We start from the raw sequence: 27,494 nt of genomic DNA on the forward strand, positions 1-27,494 counted from the left end.
GAAAATATTTGGTTTTTAATGTAAACTGAAGGAGTAGGCCTAATTGCGTGTATGTATGTATGTATGTATGTATGTATGTATGCATGTATGTATGTATGTATCCTCCCTAAACAAGTACTAGTGGATTTGTTTTCATTTAAAGAAAGTTTTAAATTTAGTTCAAGATTGAATCACTTTTACAAATAACGTAGAATCCCAAAATCAATTGTGATTAAGATCAAACAACTAACGTCTCTTTTAAACACAATACTTTCATTCTGAGTCTAATATGCAAATTTTGCATTGTGTGTTTCAAATTTCATTCACGCTTGGACCACTAGAATATATCAAAATGAAATTAAATGTAAACACATAATGATATAGCATCAAGTTTTCACGTCAGTCTGGTTAAAGTTATAAAGCCACTCTAAGGCGTTACCTCTCTGGACGTAAAATAACAAATATGGTTGCCATGCGACGATTCAGCTTCATCAGCATCTCATCTGAAATGTACCATAAACTGTAAGTGTTTCCGTCGAGGAAGAAGAAAGAAGTTCAAAAACATCTGTGAGAGGTTTTCACATGTTTGCTTGCTGGACATAGCTTATTTTTTCCGTTTAGTATGAAATTTAACGCCACTTAAATAAATAGTCCTTAAACATCGAAATATTGGCCAATTAATGGATTGAAAACGACTATACATCGAAACGTGTGTGTGTGTGTGTGTGTGTGTGTGTGTGTGTTATCTCGAGACAGATTACAATATAAATTAAGTTTTGTCATCGTTGTTTCCTTAAAGACATAATTGGGGATTTTGAGCCACATATGGTCACTTGAGATCATACATGTCGAATTGATATGTCGACGGAGAACGCTAATATATGTGTACGCTAAACATGTTTCGTAAAGGTATATTCATCAGATATTTAATAGCTTGAAAAAATGTTTTTCAGTATAGCAGATTCATACCGGCCTAGTTATACATGCTAACAATTTCAAACAAAGGTCTAAATGCAATGATTCGTTTGCCAAATAAATTTCAAGAGTTCTTAAAATATAAATAAAATATTATATGAATCTTGGGGAAAAAATCAAGGTGTTCCACAAGAAAACCTATTTAAATTTAAACACAAATTAAAGAAAAAAATACCATTTACCAAGCTTTAAACCCCACAAGATACAATTTTACTCTACCCATCTCCTATGGATCAATAATAACAGGAATGAAAAGACCAAATATATTAATAGCGTCGATTCAGCACTAACACAGGGATCAAAGAATAAATCAAAACTACTTGCGAGAAGCTACAGACACATATTAGATTAGTTAGCTTTATACCAGACCCACAGACACAGAAGCAACTCGAATAGTTTGCTTGAAACCAGGTCTATAGGCACAGAAGTAACTCGAGTTGTTTGCTTGAAAACAGGTCTATAGGCACAGAAGTAACTCGAGTTGTTTGCTTGAAAACAGATCTACAGGTACAGAAGTAACTCGAGTTGTTTGCTTGAAACCAGATCTACAGGTACAGAAGTAACTCGAGTTGTTTGCTTGAAACCAGATCTACAGGTACAGAAGTAACTAGAGTTGTTTGCTTAGAACCAGATCTACAGGTACAGAAGTAACTAGAGTTGTTTGCTTAGAATCAGACCTATAGGCACAGAAGTAACTCGAGTTGTTTGCTTTAAACCAGATCTCTAGGCACAGAAGTAACTCGAATAGTTTGCTTGAAACCAGGTCTATAGGCACAGAAGTAACTCGAGTTGTTTGCTTGAAAACAGGTCTATAGGCACAGAAGTAACTCGAGTTGTTTGCTTGAAAACAGATCTACAGGTACAGACGTAACTCGAGTTGTTTGCTTGAAACCAGATCTACAGGTACAGAAGTAACTAGAGTTGTTTGCTTGAAACCAGATCTACAGGTACAGAAGTAACTCGAGTTGTTTGCTTGAAACCAGATCTACAGGTACAGAAGTAACTAGAGTTGTTTGCTTAGAATCAGACCTATAGGCACAGAAGTAACTCGAGTTGTTTGCTTTAAACCAGATCTATAGGCACAGAAGTAAGTCGAGTTGTTTGCTTAGAACTAGAACATATACACACAGAGCTAACTAAATTAGTCTCCTTTAACCTAGAACATACGGCCACTGACGTAACTAGATTAGTTTGATTTAAACCAGAATCTACGGACACAAAAGTTACTGGATTAGTTTGATTTAAACCAGACCTGTAGCCACAGAAGTAACTCGACTTGTTTGCTTAGAACCCGAATTTAGATTAATGTGGTTTAAAATCCAACCTATGTGCACATAAGTAACTGAATGAGTTTGTTGAGAACCAGAATGTATGGGATCAGACGTAACTGGAATAGGTTGCTTTATGCCAGAACCTATGGGAACAGAAGTAACGATTATTTTGCATTAAGCCAGAACTTACTGCCACGTAAGTGACTGGATAGGTTTGATTTAAATTAGAACCTATGGGCACAGATGTAACTAGTTAGTTTGCTGTCAACCAGAACCTATGGGCACATAAATATCTGGATTATTTTACATTAAATGATCAATAAGTGCAACATGCTGAATCAGTATACAGATTTAATTCATTCATTGTGACACTAAATATAACGTTTTGTCCTATAAAGCTGGCGTGATCTCTATTGGCAGATCCATTAATAATGCATGCACTTTTAAGAGGTTTAGTGAATAAAATAACGCTGGCAAAATACGCAAACTCGAATTGATTTATAACATGTGTATGCCTTGTGCTACAAGGCTCCATCTAAAATATGTTTTTACCCAAGTATAAAACCTTCAACCAATCAGCGAAATGAAGCGGTTCATTTACAAGCATACGCCTCTCTGATCGTTTGGCAGGTTTATCTAGTAATACTGATGTACATTATCTAGCGAGTCTCTGCGCCGGGAGGAAGTGAAACATGATTCAACAGATGCTATTTCTTCACGGATTTCAATGTCCATTCTCAAAAAAAAGAAATTTAAAACAAATCTGATACACTATCATGAATCGTATTTACTACAATTTTGATTAAGTACTTCGTTAAATCTCAGTCAAAGTAATGACTCACATTTGAATCGTTCCTATCGATTTTACATCCAACTCGTTATAGTTCTATGTCTTATATTTATGTACTTTTGCTCTTTGAAAATGTAGCAGTAATACACAAATCCTAGCACTATGTATGAAACTTGGATTTTTTAATAACGTAAAACACGAGTATCATTATTTAAACAATATCACTAGAAAACGATTCCGTGTCCCCAGGTGACCGAGTGGTCTAAAGTGCTCGCCATTTACCGATCACTGCCATCTTGCCACAGTCCGCGTGGGTTCGAATCTCTGGCTTGGTCAATGTGGCTTTGTGATAAAGCTTTCCAGTAGCTTCCCATGTGTCGGTGATTTTTACATAGGGTTTCTTATTTTCTTTCTCCACCAGTTATATCGGCTGCCACGTATACCCTATAATGCGCTGAAAAAGGGCGACAAACTCACAACAACAATACCTAACAGTGATTCCCATCTACCATGTCCTGAATTTTCCTAAATATGCATTCTTCTAAAACTACTTTGAAATTTAAGCAGCTGAATGCGAAATATTTTCGCGTCAAAGGGTTTCACTACAGCGGAATAATAATAGAGACAACCATTCAGTCTTAAACTGCAAATTGTCAGCCCTTAAAGTGTTAAAACATACATGTCAGGTTTCGCGTGTTTCTCCAGCAAAGAATTTACACACACGCGCGCGAAATTAAGTTTTCTGTGTTCACAAATGAAATTTTAGTTATCATATTATTTATTAAGTAACCTTTCTTTCTCTGTATACCATTCCGAAAGTATAAAATGCACGGAGATCGATTTACCGTTCGATGAAAAAAAAATTGTTAAACATGCATCCCAGGTGAACGATAAGTCAATCACCGTTTATTTTAAACTTTACTTATGTAAACCTTTATCATATTGATTAAATACGAAATTGTAAAACATACATCCTAGGTGAACGATAAATCGATCTCCGTGCATTTTAAACTTTACTTATATAAACGTTTATCATATTTATGATAAACAAATTTGTGGAACATGCGTACCAGGTGAACAATAAATTAAACAAGCATCGCAGATGCAATTTATTTTCATCACTTCAGAAACATAAACTGATACAACAAATTATCTCCAACTAAAGGCTATTTTGATTTGATGCTTAGATTTACAATATGACATGTATGTAGCTTTTTGAATCTTGGCTTCTACTGTGAGTAAAGAACAGTTTGGGCACACTGTCTATACAGGCGTACAAGTCGAGTCCAACTTTACACAAGATAGACCCCGATATCCTGTCGCAGATCAGGGTCTACGGTTTTGTTCTATATATTAACTAGAACAGACTATAAAGGCCAAGATTTGCTTGCGCGTTATGCGCTGGTAGATTTGGGTCTCTGCAGTTTTGTAGTTGGACCTGATTCATACCCAGATATATACCGTAATCAAAGAGCAATTTGACTGTTTTGCTGTAGATATGCCTCAGGCATTCGTAAAAGTTTTCTTATTATAATCACAATCCATCGTATCCAATATCCTAGAAATATCTTGTGATGATAATCATCATCCAGTATAGCAAATATCCTAAAACTATTTTTATGATAATCATCATCCAGTGTAGTCAATATACTAAAATATTCCTATGAGAATAATCATCCAGTGTAGTCAATATCTTTAAAATGTTCTAATTATAATAATCAGCTAGTGTAGTCAGTAACCTATAAATTTCTTATGACAATCATCATCCAGTGTAGTCAATATTCTAAAACAATTCCTATGATAATAATCATCCAGTGTAGATATCCTAAACAGTCTTATGATAATCCTCATCCAATGTAGTCAACATCCTAAATCAATTCCTATAAGAATAATCATCCAGTGTAGTCAGTATCCTAAAACAATTCCTATGATAATAATCATCCAGTGTAGTCAATATCCTACAAAATTCTTATGATAATCCTCATCCAATGTAGTCAACATCCTAAATCAATTCCTATAAGAATAATCATCCAGTGTAGTCAATATCCTAAAACAATTCCTATGATAATAATCATCCAGTGTAGTCAATATCCTACAAAATTCTTATGATTATCATCATCCAATGTAGTCAACATCCTAAAACAATTTCTGTGATTATCATTATCCAGTGTAATCAATATCCTAAAACAATTCCTATGATAATAATCATCCAGTGCAGTCAATATCCTACAAAATTCTTATGATTATCATCATCCAATGTAGTCAACATCCTAAAACAATTTCTATGATTATCATCATCCAGTGTAGTCAATATCCTAAAACAATTCCTATGAGAATAATCATCCAGTGTAGTCAATATCTTTAAAATGTTCTAATTATAATAATCAGCTAGTGTAGTCAGTAACCTATAAATTTCTTATGACAATCATCATCCAGTGTAGTCAATATTCTAAAACAATTCCTATGATAATAATCATCCAGTGTAGATATCCTAAACAGTCTTATGATAATCCTCATCCAATGTAGTCAACATCCTAAATCAATTCCTATAAGAATAATCATCCAGTGTAGTCAGTATCCTAAAACAATTCCTATGATAATAATCATCCAGTGTAGTCAATATCCTACAAAATTCTTATGATAATCCTCATCCAATGTAGTCAACATCCTAAATCAATTCCTATAAGAATAATCATCCAGTGTAGTCAATATCCTAAAACAATTCCTATGATAATAATCATCCAGTGTAGTCAATATCCTACAAAATTCTTATGATTATCATCATCCAATGTAGTCAACATCCTAAAACAATTTCTGTGATTATCATCATCCAGTGTAATCAATATCCTAAAACAATTCCTATGATAATAATCATCCAGTGCAGTCAATATCCTACAAAATTCTTATGATTATCATCATCCAATGTAGTCAACATCCTAAAACAATTTCTATGATTATCATCATCCAGTGTAGTCAATATCCTAAAACAATTCCTATGAGAATAATCATCCAGTGTAGTCAATATCTTTAAAATGTTCTAATTATAATAATCAGCTAGTGTAGTCAGTAACCTATAAATTTCTTATGACAATCATCATCCAGTGTAGTCAATATTCTAAAACAATTCCTATGATAATAATCATCCAGTGTAGATATCCTAAACAGTCTTATGATAATCCTCATCCAATGTAGTCAACATCCTAAATCAATTCCTATAAGAATAATCATCCAGTGTAGTCAGTATCCTAAAACAATTCCTATGATAATAATCATCCAGTGTAGTCAATATCCTACAAAATTCTTATGATAATCCTCATCCAATGTAGTCAACATCCTAAATCAATTCCTATAAGAATAATCATCCAGTGTAGTCAATATCCTACAAAATTCTTATGATTATCATCATCCAATGTAGTCAACATCCTAAAACAATTTCTGTGATTATCATCATCCAGTGTAATCAATATCCTAAAACAATTCCTATGATAATAATCATCCAGTGTAGTCAATATCCTACAAAATTCTTATGATTATCATCATCCAATGTTGTCAACATCCTAAAACAATTCCTATGATTATCATCATCCAGTGTAGTCAATATACTAAAATATTCCTATGAGAATAATCATCCAGTGTAGTCAATATCTTTAAAATGTTCTAATTATAATAATCAGCTAGTGTAGTCAGTAACCTATAAATTTCTTATGACAATCATCATCCAGTGTAGTCAATATCCTACAAAATTCTTATGATTATCATCATCCAATGTAGTCAACATCCTAAAACAATTTCTGTGATTATCATCATCCAGTGTAATCAATATCCTAAAACAATTCCTATGATAATAATCATCCAGTGTAGTCAATATCCTATAAAATTCTTTTGATTATCATCATCCAATGTAGTCAACATCCTAAAACAATTTCTATGATTATCATCATCCAGTGTAGTCAATATCCTAAAACAATTCCTATGAGAATAATCATCCAGTGTAGTCAATATCTTTAAAATGTTCTAATTATAATAATCAGCTAGTGTAGTCAGTAACCTATAAATTTCTTATGACAATCATCATCCAGTGTAGTCAATATTCTAAAACAATTCCTATGATAATAATCATCCAGTGTAGATATCCTAAACAGTCTTATGATAATCCTCATCCAATGTAGTCAACATCCTAAATCAATTCCTATAAGAATAATCATCCAGTGTAGTCAGTATCCTAAAACAATTCCTATGATAATAATCATCCAGTGTAGTCAATATCCTACAAAATTCTTATGATAATCCTCATCCAATGTAGTCAACATCCTAAATCAATTCCTATAAGAATAATCATCCAGTGTAGTCAATATCCTAAAACAATTCCTATGATAATAATCATCCAGTGTAGTCAATATCCTACAAAATTCTTATGATTATCATCATCCAATGTAGTCAACATCCTAAAACAATTTCTGTGATTATCATCATCCAGTGTAATCAATATCCTAAAACAATTCCTATGATAATAATCATCCAGTGTAGTCAATATCCTATAAAATTCTTATGATTATCATCATCCAATGTAGTCAACATCCTAAAACAATTTCTATGATTATCATCATCCAGTGTAGTCAATATCCTAAAACAATTCCTATGATAATAATCATCCAATGTAGTCAATATTTTAATGCCATGCCGTATTTTTTTCAGTTAAAAACTGACTTTACTATTTGAAAAGAGAACAAGTTCTGAACAAGAATTTTGATTATGTTTGACATGTGCAATCTTTATGATTCTATTATTGATTATTTTTTTTAAAAATGTCATGTTATAAAAAACGGAAGTCTGAAAAAGACCATATTTTACACTCCGATAATCTGAAAAAGACCATGGTGTCATCATCATCATCATTATCATCAGTCTCATGACCTAGTGTGATCGTTGAGGCACTGTGCTGCTGAACATCTGACCAGTTCCCTCCACTTGTCTCGATCATGTGCCAATGCCTGTGTCTCCGCAAAACTTTTCCTGGTCCATTCTGTGATGTTGTCAGTCCACTTTTTTCTCTGTCTACCTCTCCTTCTGCCACCCTGGACGCTGCCCTGCAGGACTGTTGTGGATAGACTGTTGGCTCTAGTGACATGGCCATACCATTTCAGTTTTCTCTGTTTGACAGTGGTGAGGAGGTCCTCATATTGGCCTACTTCGCGCCTGATGGTGTTACGCACTTCTTCATTTGTGATGTGGTCCATGTAAGAGATGCCAAGGATGGTTCTGTAGCATCTCATTTCAAGTGACTGGATTCTTCGTTGTAATTCTGCTGTCAGGGTCCATGCCTCACATGAGTACAAAAAGACTGAGATGACTAGAGCTCGCAATAGTCTGATTTTAGTTTTCAGACAGATATTCTTGTCTCTCCAGATGGGTCTTAGCTTTGACATAGCTGCCATTGTTTGTGCTGCTCTTGACAAAATTTCTGCTCTTGATCCCTCTTCAGTGATTATGGAACCAAGATATTTGAACTGGCTCACTGTTTCCAGTTCATGTCCTCTGACTTTAATCTTGGCTGAGATTTGTTTGCCACTATTTGTCATCAGTTTTGTCTTCTCAGCGCTTATCTCCATGTCAAATCTGGAAGATGTTTCATCCAGGTTCTTCACTAAGGTGGCTAGCCCGTCTTCACTGCCTGCCAGCCCATCAATGTCGTCTGCAAAGCGGAGATTGGTGATGTTACGCCCTCCAATGCTGACTGTCCCACAGTAGTTTTCCAGGGCTTCGCTCATGATGCGCTCTAAGTAGATGTTGAAAAGCGTGGGTGACAGGAGACAGCCTTGACGCACTCCCACATGCAAAATGGCGTTAAACCCCACAACAACAACAACAACACCAACCATGTTGTACACTATGGTAATCTGTAAAAGACCATGTTGTACACTACGGTAATCTGAAGAAGACTATGTTGTACATTCAGATAATCTGAAAAAGGCTGTTGTCAACTCCGATAAACTGAAAAAGAATATACTGCAAGTTGGAGTTTTACAGAAATACACATATGTATAGATTTGTGTGAATCTCTCTTCGTTTTGTATTTGTCAGTACCTTGCATTCATTTTGAGTGAACGAAATAAAGTGCACATATATCAATCCTGCCTTTACACAAACGCCTTGCAGACGTAAGAACAGGTTCAATAGAAGAAATAACCCTTTGGAGTCCAATTTCCTGAACAAGGCACATATTCAAAGAAAAAGAGACCAATTTTCTTTTTCAATTACCTGAACACGGCACATCTCCAGCGAATTTTATTCATACTTGTGCCTCGTACACGCTGATACTAAAATCACAGGGAGACAATTAAATCGAAAAGAGAATCAGTTTAATAACAACCGTCTTTTATTGTGTATATATATATATATATATATATATATATATATATCTTTTGATCGGTTCGCTTTGAAATATCTGTGAAATATGCATGTTTTCAATCCGGACTCCTATTAGATATTTTATATTATATGCTACATTATAATACAATCTATTTTTAATAATAATATTGTTAATGCTGTGAGTGTCCATTTTGCAATCTTCCAGACTTTGTTTTGCAGAACGTGTCAACTGTATGTTTTTGGTAAGTAAGGCTTACCTTTTCCTTTAGCACATCATTGTTAAATTATACCTTATTTGTTAAGTATCTATTGAAGACTAAGTGTAAAATTCATTAATTATTAAAATCAATCTCCCATCTTCCTCTAGGAAAGGCTTTCAAAGTCTCCAATAATTAAATTTCGCGTTTCCTTCATGCATGAAAGATTTAAATCGTCTTAATTTCCTTTCTTCGTCTCTCTGGACAAGTCGCTTTTAGCCATTTCTTTCGTTTAGAAAAGACCCGAAACTTAAAAGAGAATTCCGGATCGCTTGATATAGTTGAGTGCTCATATTTCAATCAAGGAAATACAAGGTCATCGAAGGTCTTGACATAATAGTGTTAGTCTTGTAATCTTCTGGAAGATGTATTTACATTAGTTTTTCTTAAAATGTCAGAAACAGGTAATAAATTTTTTTAAATCAGCGATTCAACCCCTCGACATCGTGGTTGTAAACACGGTCTACAAGAGATGGAAACTAATTTTGTAAATGATATTAAACACGACTATCACAGGCCCTGCCCTTGGATACACGATATTTCGTTTTATTACACGTACTTGTGAGTATCGGAAAACACTACCGTATTAAAAGTATTTAATAACAAGAGAAAAAGTACTAGTTATTGGAACAGCGCACATTTGAGTAGAGAGTGGGTCTTTAAGCTAACAATATATAACATAGTCATTAAAATAGTATAAAGATATAATAGGTTAGAAGTCAAACATGCAGTATTTACGTTTTAACTAAAACCTAATTTTCAATAACAGATGGATACATTATTTCAATTATATCGTCTACAATTACAACCGGGTCTTGTCGTGATATCGTGATATTGTCATGCTATCGTATGCGTCATGATAATTCCAAATAAAATTTTACTACCTGGTTATATTTAAAAACAGGGTACAGCTAAGCCGGTGGATGGGCTATTTAATTTTATGAGTTTTTCTTGAAAACATATGTGCTATGAACAATGAAATCATCGTGATAATTTCGAATTCATTGATACCGTGTTTAAAAATTTTCATTTTTAATATTTCTCTACTAGCTAGCGTCAGTATTGTTAACCCTTGTTGATGACTGGAACGTTTTCCTTGAATACTGAATAAGTCTGAAGACTAAATAAGGATGTAACCATTTATAATATAATTGGTTTGTGTCTGCACAATATGAACATATACTTCAATACTGATAAATATAAAAAAATGATTCAGGTCGGGCTTTTGTCATATACGTTTTCGTTTTTCCACCCACCCACATACCCCCCCCCCCCTCCACAGAGGTTATATTCTTAGGAGGATTGCAGGATTGCAACCTTGATGCAATCAGATGACAAAACATTCCAGAATGCAAATTACTTTTTTCAGATCTTTTCATAAAATACTATATTTAATGTTTTAGCTGTCCAACACACACACACACACCCCTCAGAGTGTTTGGAGAAATGTTTGTAACATGTAATTTCCAAAAGGAAGCAAAAAGAAAGAGAAAACATCCAGCATCATGTATATTGACCGTACCTAAGGTCAGTGTGATCAGACAGAGAATCTCTGGTATGGTAAAATGTGTTGCCTTTATCTATTAATTTACATTCTTTCTTATTAAAATGTCTGTATATTTAGCTATTATATTTTATCTTATTCTATTTCACTTTTATCTCGTAGGAAGGGGTGATCTTTCTGCAAATTGTGTATTTTTTATTTTTACATTTTTCAAACTTCACTTTTAGTTTTTACCCTGTAGATACTTTTGCTCTGAGATACCGTATTGCGCTGTTACATACATGAAATGCTTTGAAATGAGGGTAAGAAGTGGCTCATCTTTTTGTAGAAATGCACATCAGACTATATACATGTTGTTGAATTATTATTTTTGAAGTGTTTTCTAAATCAAAAATGGAAATAATAATCGATCATCACTGTTATCGTTGAAAAGTTGTCTCATGCAACAACTTTTTCCCGTTATTTTTTGTCTCATGCAACAGATTTTTCTCATTATTGTCTGTCTCATACAACAACCTTTTCCCTCATTATTGTCCATCTCATGCAACACGTATGAATCGGCTTTATTACTTCTTTAATATTAACTCCGTTACATTTTGAACTGGTGTCTGATTTACACTCGTATTGTCAACCAAATTAGTTTTCAGAGATGAATGTTCTCCTGAAATATGATTTTTCACTAGGTGATGAACTATCGTAGCTCAATGGCCGCAAAAATATAAATATTCTTATCCGCCTTGCTTTATGACAATCATTTCTGTATTGCGTTTGATATTTGTAGTCATGCTATTTTTCCATTACGTTTGATAATATTGATGGCATTGGAGGAAGGAAATGATTATTCTTCTTTCACAAAAATGTCAGACTTTATATAAAGTGCGACAATACGCGTACTTTATCGAAGCTATACTTAACATTAGAAAACGAGCTCTATATAGCTTCCGTATAAGAATACATTTGTACGCTAATATGAAATATTGAACATTTATGTATTCGTTTCTTAGCCTAATTCTGAACAAATCAATACATAATTTTAAATATATATCGAACAGGTGAGAGAATTGCTAAACCTGTATCGTGGACACGACAAAATGACTTTTATGGTGAAGTCCAGATAAGTTGTAATTCCAGTGATTTTATAACTATAATCAACTGACGAACTAAAGATCAAGAATAGGCGTGAATAAAAACTGTATGGTAAATATTGTCTCAAATAAAACGTACAGTCCTCATAAAAATACGATTTGTGGAAAAAGCATCCTAGCACATATGTATACTATTGGACATATTTTCGACATATACAGTTTGTGACTCCAGGAACAGATTTAGAAGCATTGTGTCGAAATTTGTAGGTCTGCAGGTTACAAGTTCAGTGCCATTCGTCTTTTCAAATAAGTTCATAAAATATGAATCAATCGTCTAATTAGCTACAACCCGCTTCAATGCAAACAAATAAATCAAATAACTCGAAAACTATGCACGCGGAATGCTAATCGTACAGAAGTCAATATATTCATTTCCATTTTAGAACCAACAAAATGAAAAACGTTGAAACTGATCAAGACAATGTGCAAATTTATTTTATTCACGAGCAAGCATTTTTGCAGCAAAATACCCACCCGTTAGGACCTGATACTATGTTTTGAATTATCATTGGCAGAAATTGAAATAACTTCATCTCTAATCGTGTAGGAAACCTGGCCAGCGGATTGAAAGGTATATTAACAATCTGATTGCAGTGGTACATGTATTCATTTCCCTGTAAGAAAACCTTTATCTTTTCTCCGGCACAATAGACAATCAGCATAGAAAGCGTTTCATTTAAAACACACACACACACACACACACACACATGTTGATCTTGATGCATCAAGCGAGTCTGTTTAACGGGTGATCTACATTTATTTTGACGCCGTTTTACAATGGTTTCAAAGTCCATTCAAAGAACAAAATAAAAATAAGGTATGTATGTATGCATGCATGCATGCATGCATGCATGCATGCATGTATGTATGTATGTATGTATGTATGTATGTATGTAACGTACGAATACTGGTTTGCTGTTCATTAGGTATGCATTGTTTGAAATCTTGTTCTTGATAAATATTTGTACAATTGTGTCCGCTTGCCTTGCAGTGATTAGTAATAGTCTGTCCTCATATGCGGCAATGTAGTACTGCAAATATTACAACAAACACGTTGTAATGATGTATAGAAGCAAGACCATACTGAATTCATTGTCCTGAAAAGCAATAATGTGTAGAGACGATGACCATCTATGGTCCCAATAATGCATACAGACTATGGCCGTCTGTGACCGTACTAATGTGTAGAGACTATGACTGTCTGTGACCGTACTAATGTGTAGGGACTATGACGCTATGTGAGCGTACTAATGTGTAGGGACCATGACGCTCTGTGACCGTACTAATATGTAGGGACTATGACTCTCTATGTCCCGAATAATGCGTGGAGACTATGACCCTCTGTGACCATGCTAATGTGTAGGGACTAGGACCCTCTGTGACCGGACTAATGTGTAGAGACTATGAACGTCTATGATCGAAGTAATATGTAGAGACTATGACCGTCTATGACCGTACTAATGAGTAAGGACTAGGACCCTCTACGTCGTCAATAATGTGTAGGGACTAGGACCCTCTGTGACCGTACTAATGTGTAGAGACTATGACCGTCTATGATCGAAGTAATATTTGAGACTATGACCGTCTATGACCGTACTAATGAGTAGGGACTATGAACCTCTACGTCCTTAATAATGTGTAGGGACTATGACCCTCTGTAAGCATACTAGGGACTAGGACCCTCTGTGTCTTTAATAATGTGTGGAGACTATGAACTTCTGTGACCGTACTAATGTGTAAGGACTAGGACCCTCTGTGTCCTTAATAATGTGTGGAGACTATGAACCTCTGTGACCGTACTAATATGTAGGGACTAGGACCCTCTGTGACCGTACTAATGTTTAGGCACTAGGACCCTCCATGTCCCTATTCATGTGAAGAGACTATAAGCGTCTTGAAGAGGAGTTAACTCAATCAAAGCCGAAATAGTGTTGTTTGTCTCTGATCTGTAATGATAAGACATGGAATCGGTACAATATAAGAGATATAGAAAACAAGACAGAGTGAAATATGCTTACCTTTGTAAACCAAAACCACTAATTTAACCTTGAATAATGCTTACCTTGGTACACCAACAACGAAATTAATCCCTGTTGTAACAGTTCACATACAAAAGAATTTAATGAGAGAAGATCTGTTAAGAAAATAACATTATAGACATTAAAAAGATGTTATTGATACATACAGTGAGCGACGAGAAAGATAATTAATCCAAAAATAGAGAAAATAAAAATATAGTAGAGATTTTTCTATTTAATTTGATGTGGAGTTTGAAATTATGCCTTATATAATGTCAGGAATAGTTCTTGTTTAAACGTAGTTACTGAAAAACGAGAGGACAGTTGAAAAAAGCTCTCGTTATAAGGTGATTAAGAATAATTTTAATGTTTTATTTTATCAAATCAGCTGTTGAAATTGACCTCAAAACTGGATAGGGACTTGTAATGGAAATCGCAATATTGCTAGTAATAATAATCATGCTGTAGCGGATGACCGTTACATCATCTTCCTGGTGATTATAATGTACTGGACGACCGTTACATCATCTTCCTGGTAATTATGGTGTAGAGTATGACCGTTACATCATCTTCCTGGTGATTATAATGTACTGGATGACCGTTACATCATCTTCCTGGTAATTATGCTGTAGTGGATGACAGTTACATCATCTTCCTGGTGATTATAATGTACTGGACGACCGTTACATCATCTTCCTGGTAATTATGCTGTAGTGGATGACAGTTACATCATCTTCCTGGTTATTATAATGTACTGGATGACCGTTACATCATCTTCCTGGTAATGATGGTGTAGAGGATGACCGTTGCATTATCTTCCTGGTTATTATAATGTACTGGATGACCGTTACATCATCTTCCTGGTAATTATGCTGTAGCGGATGACCGTTACATCATCTTCCTGGTTATTATAATGTACTGGATGACCATTGTATCATCTTCCTGGTTATTATAATGTACTGGATGACCGTTACATCATCTTCCTGGTAATTATGCTGTAGCGGATGACCGTTACATCATCTTCCTGGTTATTATAATGTAGTGGATGACCGTTACATCATCTTCCTGGTTATTATAATGCACTGGATGACCATTGTATCATCATCTTGGTTATTATAATGTAGTGGATGACCATTGTATCATCATCTTGGTAATTTTATGCCGTATGACAGATTTACCATTTTCCTTTTAACTCATCAAAATTCATTTGCACCCGAAAATTGTCAACATTGCCAATAATTCAAGATTTACTAAATGTGATAGGTCTGTGATTTCCTTAGGACCATGACTTATTTTCTATTACACGTCAAAATTACGTTTTAATTCATTCGAATATAGTATCAATATAGTTGTATCAAATCTGTCTCTCTTATGTATATTTCAGTTTACGTGAGGAATGTATATCGCCCTGGAGACAATATCGTGCTTGTCCATGTGCCAGAATACCAAAACTTGATTGGTGCTCGTGAGTATTGTTAATTAGTACATACTCTATTCAGACTATTTTAGTTTATGTGCGTATATTGCGGAAATATTGATATATAGTATAGGTAGTACCATACTAACTTAACTTCACATGTGTTTTTTATTTGTCTCCATTTCTGAGGACAACACATTTATTTAGCTCAGCCTCTACTATCGTAGTTTTGATGACAAAAGTACCGCATTCTTCTTATTAAATGAATCAGCATTCAGTTGGCATGGAAAGGAACGTTTTCTTAAGTCTCTCTCTCTCTCGGCTAAAAGTAGAAAAATGCACTGAAAAATCAGTAACCTGGCTTTTTTTAAACTTCCATGCTGTATTATAAACTGAAATGCATTATAATGCAATTCGAATACTGGCTATGTTTTCTTATTAGTTTGTCCAAATTGTAGACCTGTATTGGGACTTATTTGTTACTTTATACCATTCTATGAAAATGAAAAGTAAAGAGTACTTCTCTTTCTGGTAAATGAATACTCGTTCCAATATCATTCCGCCAAGAAGGATTCAAATAATGGTTGTTCGGCAGTGAAGTGGCACAGTTTTATATTTTATCATTTTGTCCAGCAAAGAATGTGTCTGTTTTATGCACCATAGGCCTGTCTGGGATACTTGTATATTTATAAGCAATTTCGCTTTTTTTGAGTAACCCAGACGGTGACACGGTAAAAGAAAAATAATATGAAAACGCATATATCCACTTACTTCCACCGATTTGAGAGCTTTATAAAGTAAAACGTTTGGATAGGAAGATATGATTTAAGTTGATGTGGCAATTTTTTCAAATTTTAATAAGAATTTTTTGTTTTGACACTAATTTGCTTAGCTTTATGCTTAAGATCGCTCAATTTTTAGAGCGGTTTCAATGACCGGACCGACCTGAGGCTTTTACAGTGCGGTTTCAGTGACCGGACCGGCCTGAGGCTTTTACAGTCAGGTTTCAATGACCAGCCTGAGACTTTTACAGTCAGATTTCAATGACCGGCCTGAGACTTTTACAGTCAGATTTCAATGACCGGCCTGAGACTTTTACAGTCAGATTTCAATGACCGGCCTGAGACTTTTACAGTCAGGTTTCAATGACCGGCCTGAAGCTTTTACAGTCAGGTTTCAATGACCGGCCTGAGACTTTTACAGTCAGATTTCAATGACCGGCCTGAGACTTTTACAGTCAGATTTCAATGACCGGCCTGAGACTTTTACAGTCAGATTTCAATGACCGGCCTGAGACTTTTACAGTCAGGTTTCAATGACCGGCCTGAAGCTTTTACAGTCAGGTTTCAATGACCGGCCTGAGACTTTTACAGTCAGATTTCAATGACCGGCCTGAGACTTTTACAGTCAGATTTCAATGACCGGCCTGAGACGTTTACAGTCAGGTTTCAATGACCAGCCTGAGACGTTTACAGTCAGATTTCAATGACCGGCCTGAAGCTTTTACATTCAGGTTTCAATGACCAGCCTGAGACTTTTACAGTCAGATTTCAATGACCAGCCTGAGACTTTTACAGTCAGGTTTCAATGACCGGCCTGAAGCTTTTACAGTCAGGTTTCAATGACCGGCCTGAAGCTTTTACAGTCAGATTTCAATGACCAGCCTGAGACTTTTACAGTCAGGTTTCCATGACCGGCCTGAGGCTTTTACAGTCAGGTTTCAATGACCGGCCTGAAGCTTTTACAGTCAGGTTTCCATGACCGGTCTGAAGCTTTTACAGTCAGGTTTCAATGACCAGCCTGAGACTTTTACAGTCAGGTTTCCATGACCGGTCTGAAGCTTTTACAGTCAGGTTTCAATGACCAGCCTGAGACTTTTACAGTCAGGTTTCCATGACCGGCCTGAGGCTTTTACAGTCAGGTTTCCATGACCGGCCTGAAGCTTTTACAGTCAGGTTTCAATGACTAGCCTGAGACTTTTACAGTCAGGTTTCCATGGCCGGTCTGAAGCTTTTACAGTCAGGTTTCCATGACCGGCCTGAAGCTTTTACAGTCAGGTTTCAATGACCGGCCTGAGGCTTTTACAGTCAGGTTTCTATGACCGGCCTGAAACGTTTACAGTCAGGTTTCAATGACCGGCCTGAGACTTTTACAGTCAGGTTTCAATGACCGGCCTGAGGCTTTTACAGTCAGGTTTCTATGACCGGCCTGAAACGTTTACAGTCAGGTTTCAATGACCGGCCTGAGACTTTTACAGTCAGGTTTCAATGACCGGCCTGAGGCTTTTACAGTCAGGTTTCAATGACCGGCCTGAAACGTTTACAGTCAGGTTTCAATGACCAGCCTGAGGTTGTCACAGTCAAATTTAGTTCCAAAAGCCCTGTGTGTGCTGAAATGATTTTAAAAGCTACGTGATATCAAATCTACAAATCTACCCCACTTCCAACTACCTTCTCTCCAGTCGACCTTCCGGACATGTTTGCAAATTTCTTCCGTGACAAAGTACAAACCATTAGAGATAAGCTTGACACCACAATTTTAATTGACTCATCGTCACCATAAAGTTGGGATACATAATTTGAGCGGCAACAATTAGCACCCCTTGAACCTGTCTCGTTGGATTTCGTACGTACAATCCTGATGAAGAGTGCACCAAAGTAATGTAAACTTGATCCAATTCCAACATCACTGCTGTTTGAGTGCTTAGATCCAGTATTGCCTTCACTAACTGATGTTATTAATAACTCTTTCTGTCATCCGGTGAATTCCCATCATTTTTCAAAACTGCCATTGTAAAACCTCTGCTGAATAAACCAACACTAGACCATAACGATTTAAAGAACTACCGCCCAGTTTCTAATCTCCCATTCATATAAAAAATCTTGGAAAAGGCTGTTCTATCCCAGCTTGTATCTCATCTAAATTCAAACAGTCTTTTAGCAATGTACAATCTGCATATTGCCCTTGCCACAGTACTGAAACTACTCTTTTAAAAGACATTCTCCCTTACGTTGGATAGCGGAAAGATTACAGTCCTCAGCCTCCTTGATTTGTATGCAGCATTTGACACAATAGACCATGCTATATTACTTCACTGTCTCCAGCATGTATTTGGCATTCATGATACAGCCTTACTGTGGTTTAAGTCCTACTTTGTCAACAGGACACAAATTGTATCTGCAAATGGAATACACTCCTGCCCAATTGATCTATGTTGTGGTGTTCCACAGGGGTCTGTTCTTGGAACTGTTATCTTCATTATACACACTCAGTCGCTCTCAAGTCTTATAGATCATCATCCAGTGTCTCACCAATTGTTGTACGCTGATGACACCCAAGTATACAAATCTAGCCACACAACTGAAGTTGATGCTACCATCCAAGGTGTAGAGGGGTGCATTTCTGATATGAAATCATGGATGACATGTAACAAGCTGCAGATGAATGATGATAAAACTGAGGCCATTCTGATCACAATAAAAAGACTTTCTCATTCACATCCTTTACCTCAAACAATAAATATCAGCAACACCAACATTAAATTCACACAATCAGTACGAAACCTAGGTGTTACTCTGGACAGTACTCTCACATTGCACCAACATATCATGAACATATGCAAGGCTGCATATCTTGAGCTGAGACGCATCAGCTCAATTCGCAAATATCTTTCAGTTGATGCCACTAAAACACTTGTGTGTTCATTAGTACTTTCAAGACTGGACTATTCTAACTCAATTATGTCTGGTTCATCTCAATATCTGCTCCAGAAATTTCAACAATTTCAAAACACGGCTGCTCGGATCATACTTAGAGTACCACGATCAGAGTACACCTCCCCACTGCGCTGTACCCTACACTGGCTATCCATTCAATCCAGGATCAAGCACAAAATTTGTTCTCTGTGCTACGTTTCACTGTCGGACTCTAGTCCAACATATCTATCCGACCTCACCCATGTGTACACACCAGCAAAGTACTTACGCCCCTCTTCTGACAATCGTATACTCATTATTCCCACTATGAAAACAAAGTCATATGGACAGCGTTCTTTCGCATACCAGGGCCCAGCAAACGTGGAATGAATTGCCCACTGAACTTAGACACAAAGATACAGTGATCACATTCAAGAGGGCTCTCAAAACTCACTCATTAAGAACAAACTTAAAGACCTAATAATGTTTCCTATCTTAAATATTCTCAGCATGTTTTTGTTTTTTCAATGTTTTTTAATTTCATTGTGTTTGTTTTTGTAATCATATCATTATATGTTTTTTATCTTATAGGTGTTGTCTAATGTTGTTAAGCGCTTAGAGCTTCTAAAGATTAGGCGCTATACAAAGTCCTCATTATTATTATTATTATTATTTATTATTATTATTATTATTATTATTCGTATTATTATTATTATTATTATTATTATTATTATTATTATTATATCACTTCACAGATTAAGTTCTTTATATATGGTATTAATTTTTTGGATTAGTTATGAAATGATAAAAATTGGGTAATTTGATATTAATATTTTAAAAATATTTCTGCATTCAAATTTCCTACTATAATTTTCGTTGCATTGAAATTATTCTATTGATCCTAACTGAATGATACAACATGAAAAATATCAGGTTTTAAATAAATCAAGAAAGATAGAAGAAATAGAAACTTCTCTCCAGTGCTTATATGTATGTATGTATGTATGTATGTATGTATGTATGTATGTATGTATGTATGTATGTATGTATGTATGTATGTATGTACGTATGTATGTATATATGTATGTATGTATGTATGTATGTATGTATGTATGTATGTATGTATGCATGTATGTATGTATGTATGTATGTATGTATGTATGTATGTATGTGTGTGTGTGTGTGTGTGTGTATGTATGTATGTATGTATGTATGCTTCATAATAATAATAATAATAATAATAATAATAATAATGATAATAATAATAATAATCACATATATTTCAATTGGAATATTCTATTCTTCTTTACATTAAATATGGTTCAATTACAGCCATGAGCTCTGAGAGGGATATTTTGTTTTCAGCTGTATTCACCTTATGATATTTTATCCTTGAGCATAGAATGGAACTGAAATTTCCCTTTCCTTTTCCCTTTCTTGCAATATTGTTAGGCTGTTTTAAACCGTGTGCCATGATAATAACGTCTTTCTTTTTGTTATCCGTTGTTGCATTTCCACTGAAAATGTATGTTTCATTTCTCTTTTGTTCATGCAAACATAGTTGGACCTGGTAAGCATATTCCAAAATCGTTTGAAAGCTGTATATCTAGGCATTGAATATCCCTAACTTGTACAAACAAACCCTAAAAATAAATATTTATTTAGAAAATGGGCATATTTTTTTCTTTTGGAAGCCCATTACTCTAACGATGGGCACATCCTGGGTATTTATACTTTTCTGAAAAGTTAAGCAAAGTATTCAGTACCACAGTACTGCAAATTATGCATTATTTGTTTGTTTTGGGTTGAAATCAATCACTCATGTAGACAATCTTTGTTACTTTCATGCCATATAAAACTTACGATATGCAAACAAAATCCACATTTAAGTATAAACACTCGAATTTTATTTTTATTTGATCAGGATGGATGTTCTGCCCAATATTGGAGGTCCACATTTATTATTACGAGAGTACTAGTGATTGCTTCCGATTGCTTTCAATTCATATGTTGTTTTACTATATACAACTTCGCATGTCATAGGTTCATCTAATCACTTCCTTCTAAATAAACATTTGGAATCAATAGCTAGAGAAATAAGTGATTTGGACAAATGCGCTCTTGCGGATGAAAAAGCTACTGAACGAAGCAAGCCAAATCAAATGACATACAAGAGCTCGGTACGCATGCTGAGTATTTATTTAAACGTGCGACTTCTGTGCCTTCTACATATTTTGACCCAGACAAAATATTGGGTGTTAACGGTTTGAAATGGAGAACATTACTGGGTAAATGGAACAAGCAGTCCGTTTGGATCATTTCCTCTCAGTTGAATCCAAGCACAGAGAGAGAGAGAGAGAGAGAGAGAGCCAAGGCAAACCTTAACCAAAGTCCAAACCATAGTAAGGACGAAAATCCAAGAAACACAAACTTCCATTTTATCCAAATGCAAACATACTAGCTATTTAATCTGAGCACTTCAAATTAATGAAACCGCTGCGTTAATTGGCTATGATTTGGAATATCTCCTTCATCAAACAATCATTCAGAACTGGATGATAGCTTTGTGTCTGAATTAAAATTTGCATTTTTTTTTATAAAGAGTGAACGTTTATATTTTTCAACTTTTAAAAATAGGTTTTCGCAGTGATATTCAATTTGTTAGCTTCAACCTTATGGTCACTCAATTGGCCTTATGGTGTCAGTAATTTATTAAATATGTTTCAACTTTTAGCGTGCTTTTTGTTTGACAACATGTACTGCTTACTTCGAATAATATAAACTATTTTAGTCAACCATCTGCTGTGTTTTCTTTCTTCATAAGGAAAGAATGAATTTATTATGGCGCAGGTATTTATCAATTGGGGCAGGCCGAGACGTGGCCATATCAAACGAGTTGTTTCTCCGACTCTGAACAATAATGATGGGGTTTTATTGCATGTCCCCTTTTTGATACACTTTCAAACGATTTTCCGCTATAGCGTGAGTAGAATTCATAATAAACTGTTACTTATAAAAGTTTGATTCCTTGTATTGACGTATATCAACTAGCAGACGTCATTGAAAACCCCCAAAAATGATCCTGTATGGGTGTGGTCTGCGGAAATACGAATGAATATCTGTATTGAACACCAGGTCAACTGTGTCAAAAATGAAACGGGTGTGTAATATGTATAGTGAAAAATTATTTGTTTTGGAAACCATTTCTTCAGATTTCTCCATTTCTAAAACAACCGTCAAATAATTTGCTGAATAATCTGGTACCATTTGTTCTTTTTATTATCTTGCAATATTCTGTTCTGGATATCATTTCAGTTTAACACACTACATACTGTAAAATGTTGTATCTGTATTGCAAATGTCTTAAGTCACGTAATCTGTATCTTTCATGTTAAAAGTTTAATAGAAAAACATGCTTTCACTGCATTTTGAAATATCCGATTAAATATGAAATTGTTGATGAAGTGTCTTTTATCTGTAACAAAAACATTTTTTTTTATCCTATCTTAAACTTGTGTCCTGATGTCTGAAATAGTGTTTTCTCTCTGTATTACACCCTCTTTGTTTCCAAAAATATCACGGAATTTCATGATGTCTGAAATGATGTCTTCTCTCTGTATTACAGCCTCTTTGTTATCAGATCCTAACCTTGTGTACGACATAATGAGGGAAGAGGAAGTAAAAGTGCGAGAGCTTGTACAAAAGTATTCAGTTAAAATGAAGGAAGCTCGAGTAAGTAACTTTCAAACTTTACTCAATGCCCCTATACGTTTCCTCGACAATGATTAAGCATTGGGTCAAGATGCAACACATCATCAAGAGAAACAAAGCTCGATGCAAAATCTTTGATCTTAATATACAATCAAACAAAGAAACCAAGGAACAACAATAAGATTTTATCGAAATAACAGAAACATTCAGTGAGACAAGTTAACCAGAGAAATCGTATTCAAATCATCAATAAACTCTGATACAAAATAAAGTAAATATAGATGAATTTCCATGCAAATGATTTTTTGACTTATTTCTGAAAATGACACCAACTAATTTAATGGCTCTGATAATAAATTTTTTCCCTTTAAATGTTTGCATAAATGTCATTCGTGAAAATTTTATTTGGCGAAAAAAATGTTAGATGAACATTAAAGTGGGAACATATTTTGTTCCAAACACTGCCCTTGGAGAACTATGCCATTTCCAAAAGTAGAACGAGTAAACTCTCACGCTGGTAATTTAAGTCGAGTCCAACTGCAAACAACATAATACGGTTGCAGATCAGGGTCTGTGTTGTTAATTAAACTGATAACTCTCCATTTTTAAGAGATTATACAAGATCAGAATTATGAGTTTTTAGATATATACCTTTTTTTAGCAACAAAAAATAGCGCTTGCAAAAAATACATTGATGCCATACGCCGCGAAATATTGATAGATGCAAGTAATTTTGACTACTATACGTGTCCAACACGTAGAAAATCCAAACAGCACTTAAATTGTGTATTCGAATACTTGCTACTAAATAACATGTGAGGAAAGGATCATACTGGATAATCTACATGCAGTCCATTACTTATCATGCAATTAGATTACTGAGAGAGAGAGTGAGAGAGAGATGTGTATTTAATCTGTATTATTTGTTAGTTTTTCTCTACAGTTGTATGCTGTGTGTGATTGTAGTTTTGACTTGACTTGTCCAAATTAAAGTTAATTGTCTACCTGACCTGTAACTTTTATTTTGGTAAACAAATATTACATACCTGATATTTTCTCTTGGAGTGAGGGTTAAATACTAGGAGTATTATCAAAAGAAGTAAACATATTTATTAGGGTCTGGATCATTCTAATCTGAATTCCCAATGCAAAAATACCTAGCCTTCCTGATGTTACCACTTTCTATATTATAATTTTAGTAACAGAATCTTTTAGAATGGAAGTTTCCTTTCAGTAATATTTTTATTTAGAAAATGCTAATTGTGACCTTGTTTTTTAAATAATTTTTTTAGAAATGACTCATTCTTGCTGTAAAAACTTTAAGAAGAATCATTTGTTGTGTTCAGCATTTGATTTGGGCTCGAATTTACTTATTCAAAGTATTTATTCACTGGAAATACGATGTGCTCATAAATATTACTCTTGGGCAGAAATATTAACTTGAAATTATAGTGAATTCAGACAAGTACATCTTGGATTATGTTATCTTTGATTCATCAAAAGACTGCTGCCACATCACCACGTTACAGGCCATTACAGGCACATCAACACCTTCACCTAAATCTTATTTTGAACACCACTGGAATTTAATTAAAACTTTATTCATTACGATTGGTGGTAAAACGTTGGACTATTTGGAATTTAATTCCTAATACTGCAATGTCGTATTAGAATTTCACTTTGTATTCTGTGGAAATACATTATTTGTTGAATTCAACTAAACTTAATAGTTTTCTCTTTTCCGTTACATAGTTTTAGACTAGCGAGTCGTAATGAGAGAGAGAGAGAGAGAGAGAGAGAGAGAGAGAGAGAGAGAGAGACATGACGTGGGAGTGAGAACGAGGATATTTGCTTGAAATGAGCGAATAACGGATATATTCAAACCTCTAGCGCAAATACTAGAGGTTTAACCCACGTGAAGCAATATGTCCATTATTCTCTCGGAACAAGCACATTTTATTTTTATTTATACTCAAACGTATTGACTACACTATGTGTAACAGATAGAAGTTGCAGATTTCTTACTGTATCCTGCATCATAATGTCAGCAGTTTACTGTTAATGTTCTGCCAATTTGTGTGTATTCGCACAGAAAATATCAGTAGTTACGTAGTATTAATACCAATGTAAAACATTATATGAAAACAACTAAGGAACAGCAGTATATGCATGTTGTGGGATTCGCACTTAAGTTCCTCTGCATACTTGGGAACCATACTTACCACGAATCCACGCAAGTATCTAAAGATATCTCAAAAATGTCTTGGTGCTACTGCTAGTGATGTCTGGTACATCACTCCAGTGAATTATGAAAAAAATATTCAGTTGGAAAATCGAGTAATTCACAGTGTAACACATATACACGCACAGAGACACGCAGACATACACACAAACACGAGTTTATATATCCCACAATATTTTCTACCTCAGATGATTGTCCATTTCTTTCAGATTAGTGGTAAGGTGAAGCAGATGATGGGTAAGGTAGGAGAGGCCATCTTGGAAGCAGCAGCGGAAGAGAAAGCCAACATGATTATTGTGGGGACACGTGGGATGGGAAAGATAAGAAGGACATTCCTGGGCAGTGTCAGCGACTACTGTTTACACCACTCCTCCATCCCTGTCCTGGTCTGCCGGCAAAAAGAAGACAAACCAGAGAAGAAGAATAAAAATTAAGTTTACAAGTACATGGACGAACGAATTTGGAAATTTAGTTAGAATTAAATTTATCAGCATTCATATGGAGAAAGGAGCAAAATTTTGGAGAATTAAACTTACCGGTATCCCTACGGATCAATTGAAACTTTTCGGAAAGTCAAACTTTCTCGTTTCTGTTTTGAGAGAGTTGAAGCTATCAATGATTATTACATTATTCTCCCCAGTAACTCGCGCGAGAATCGAGAATCTCTAAAGACATAAGACATCTCGCGTAGAGCAGAATAGTTGAAATGCTTAAGAAATATTGAAACATTATTGTATGTATTTCACCATCGTCTTTTGATAATGACTATCGTGTGTTACAGACCATCTCCACCTTAGTTTAGAATAATGAGAAAACGCACTTCCAACGACGTCACATACTTGATTTGGCTAGAACCAGGAAGGTGGCGAAATCACACTAAGCGCAATTTTATAATAATCTCTCATCATATCATCCTGTTTTGTAACGTACATTTTTTTCTTCTCACTCTTTATGTGCCTTGGTCTAAAAGTCGTGTGTGCGTATACATTATTAGTGTATTGTTATGATAGCGTTCTAATATAGGCTTGTCACATGGCAATGTGAATATATGAAGCATGAATCTTTAAAGGAAATATGTCTATGTATAATTAACAGAAAATATTGAAAGTTCTCTTTGATGCTAATTGTACTGTTTGTGTCTACATCTATACGGAAATGTACATTATTTCATATGTATCTGTGTTAATTGTAACTTGCATGCGTAAGTATGTATGTATGTATGGATGGATGGATTGATGGATGGATGGATGGATGGACGCATCCATGCATGCATGTATGTACGGACGGACAGACGGACGGACGGATGGATGGAGGTCAACCTAGTATTTCTCCTGATGCGTTAACTCATTTGCATGTTTACAAATTATACAGAAGGCTCGATTTCATAAAAGGTCCTTGAATATTATTAAATTTGCGTGTTGGTTATTTGTACACTTGTATAAGATAGTTGCTCTGAGCTACGTCTTGACTGTGGCATGTTACTTGCGAACTTAGCATTTAGAGACCGGTCTTTAATCGGAATTTATACAGATGCTACTGAGGTACGAGATTTGTAGTTTAGTACGTAATCAAGTCGTGGCCTGGTTTCATCTTCCTGTAATTCGATCCCATAACTATTGCAAAACCTTTCAACATATTTTATCAAATTTATTTGTTTTATTTTCTTGTTTGAAAACACTGTAATTATTGAAAAAAATTAAAGCCGCACTATTTTTTTATTCAGTGTAACAGCTATACTATTGTTATCACATTGCTGGTACACTTTATTTACAGTGTTTACGGTTTATTATTATCACATTGCTGGTACACTTTATTTACAGTGTTTACGGTTTATTATTTTTTATATGCCAAAACGTAAACATATCACTGTCTGTGAGTGAATCTGATATTTCCAAACTAGCCCTAGGAAATCGTTGCGCAATAACTGCAGTCGCATCAGTTGAAAAATGTAGGGAAGAATTTCATTGGTCAGAACCAGTTGCGTTTATTTCTGCCTAAACTGTACGGATAACTACTTTATACTAACTTCTATAAATAGAGTCACATGCAATGTAACTAATGTAAACACTGAATCGGAAGGCATACACAATGCATGCATTTAAAACGAAATAAAAACAGTGG

The 27,494-nt window shown here is 35.0% G+C and overlaps 1 protein-coding gene across 1 annotated transcript in view; it reads left to right on the forward strand.

Moving 5' to 3' along the window:
* LOC149776908 (uncharacterized) overlaps positions 1 to 26,783 on the forward strand; it is a 77,623-nt gene extending 50,840 nt beyond the window's left edge. Inside the window, exons 2-4 of the mRNA XM_089941615.1 lie at positions 15,693 to 15,773; positions 23,046 to 23,152; positions 25,583 to 26,783. Coding sequence (XP_089797741.1) covers positions 15,693 to 15,773; positions 23,046 to 23,152; positions 25,583 to 25,807 — 413 coding nt within the window. The 3' untranslated portion in view covers positions 25,808 to 26,783. The remainder of the gene's footprint in view (positions 1 to 15,692; positions 15,774 to 23,045; positions 23,153 to 25,582) is intronic.
* Positions 26,784 to 27,494: the final 711 nt, after the last annotated feature.

The sequence above is a fragment of the Sinohyriopsis cumingii genome, chromosome 18 (assembly GCF_028554795.1).
Source record: "Sinohyriopsis cumingii isolate HCF-2022 chromosome 18, ASM2855479v2, whole genome shotgun sequence".
Taxonomy (NCBI): Eukaryota; Metazoa; Mollusca; class Bivalvia; order Unionida; family Unionidae; genus Sinohyriopsis; species Sinohyriopsis cumingii.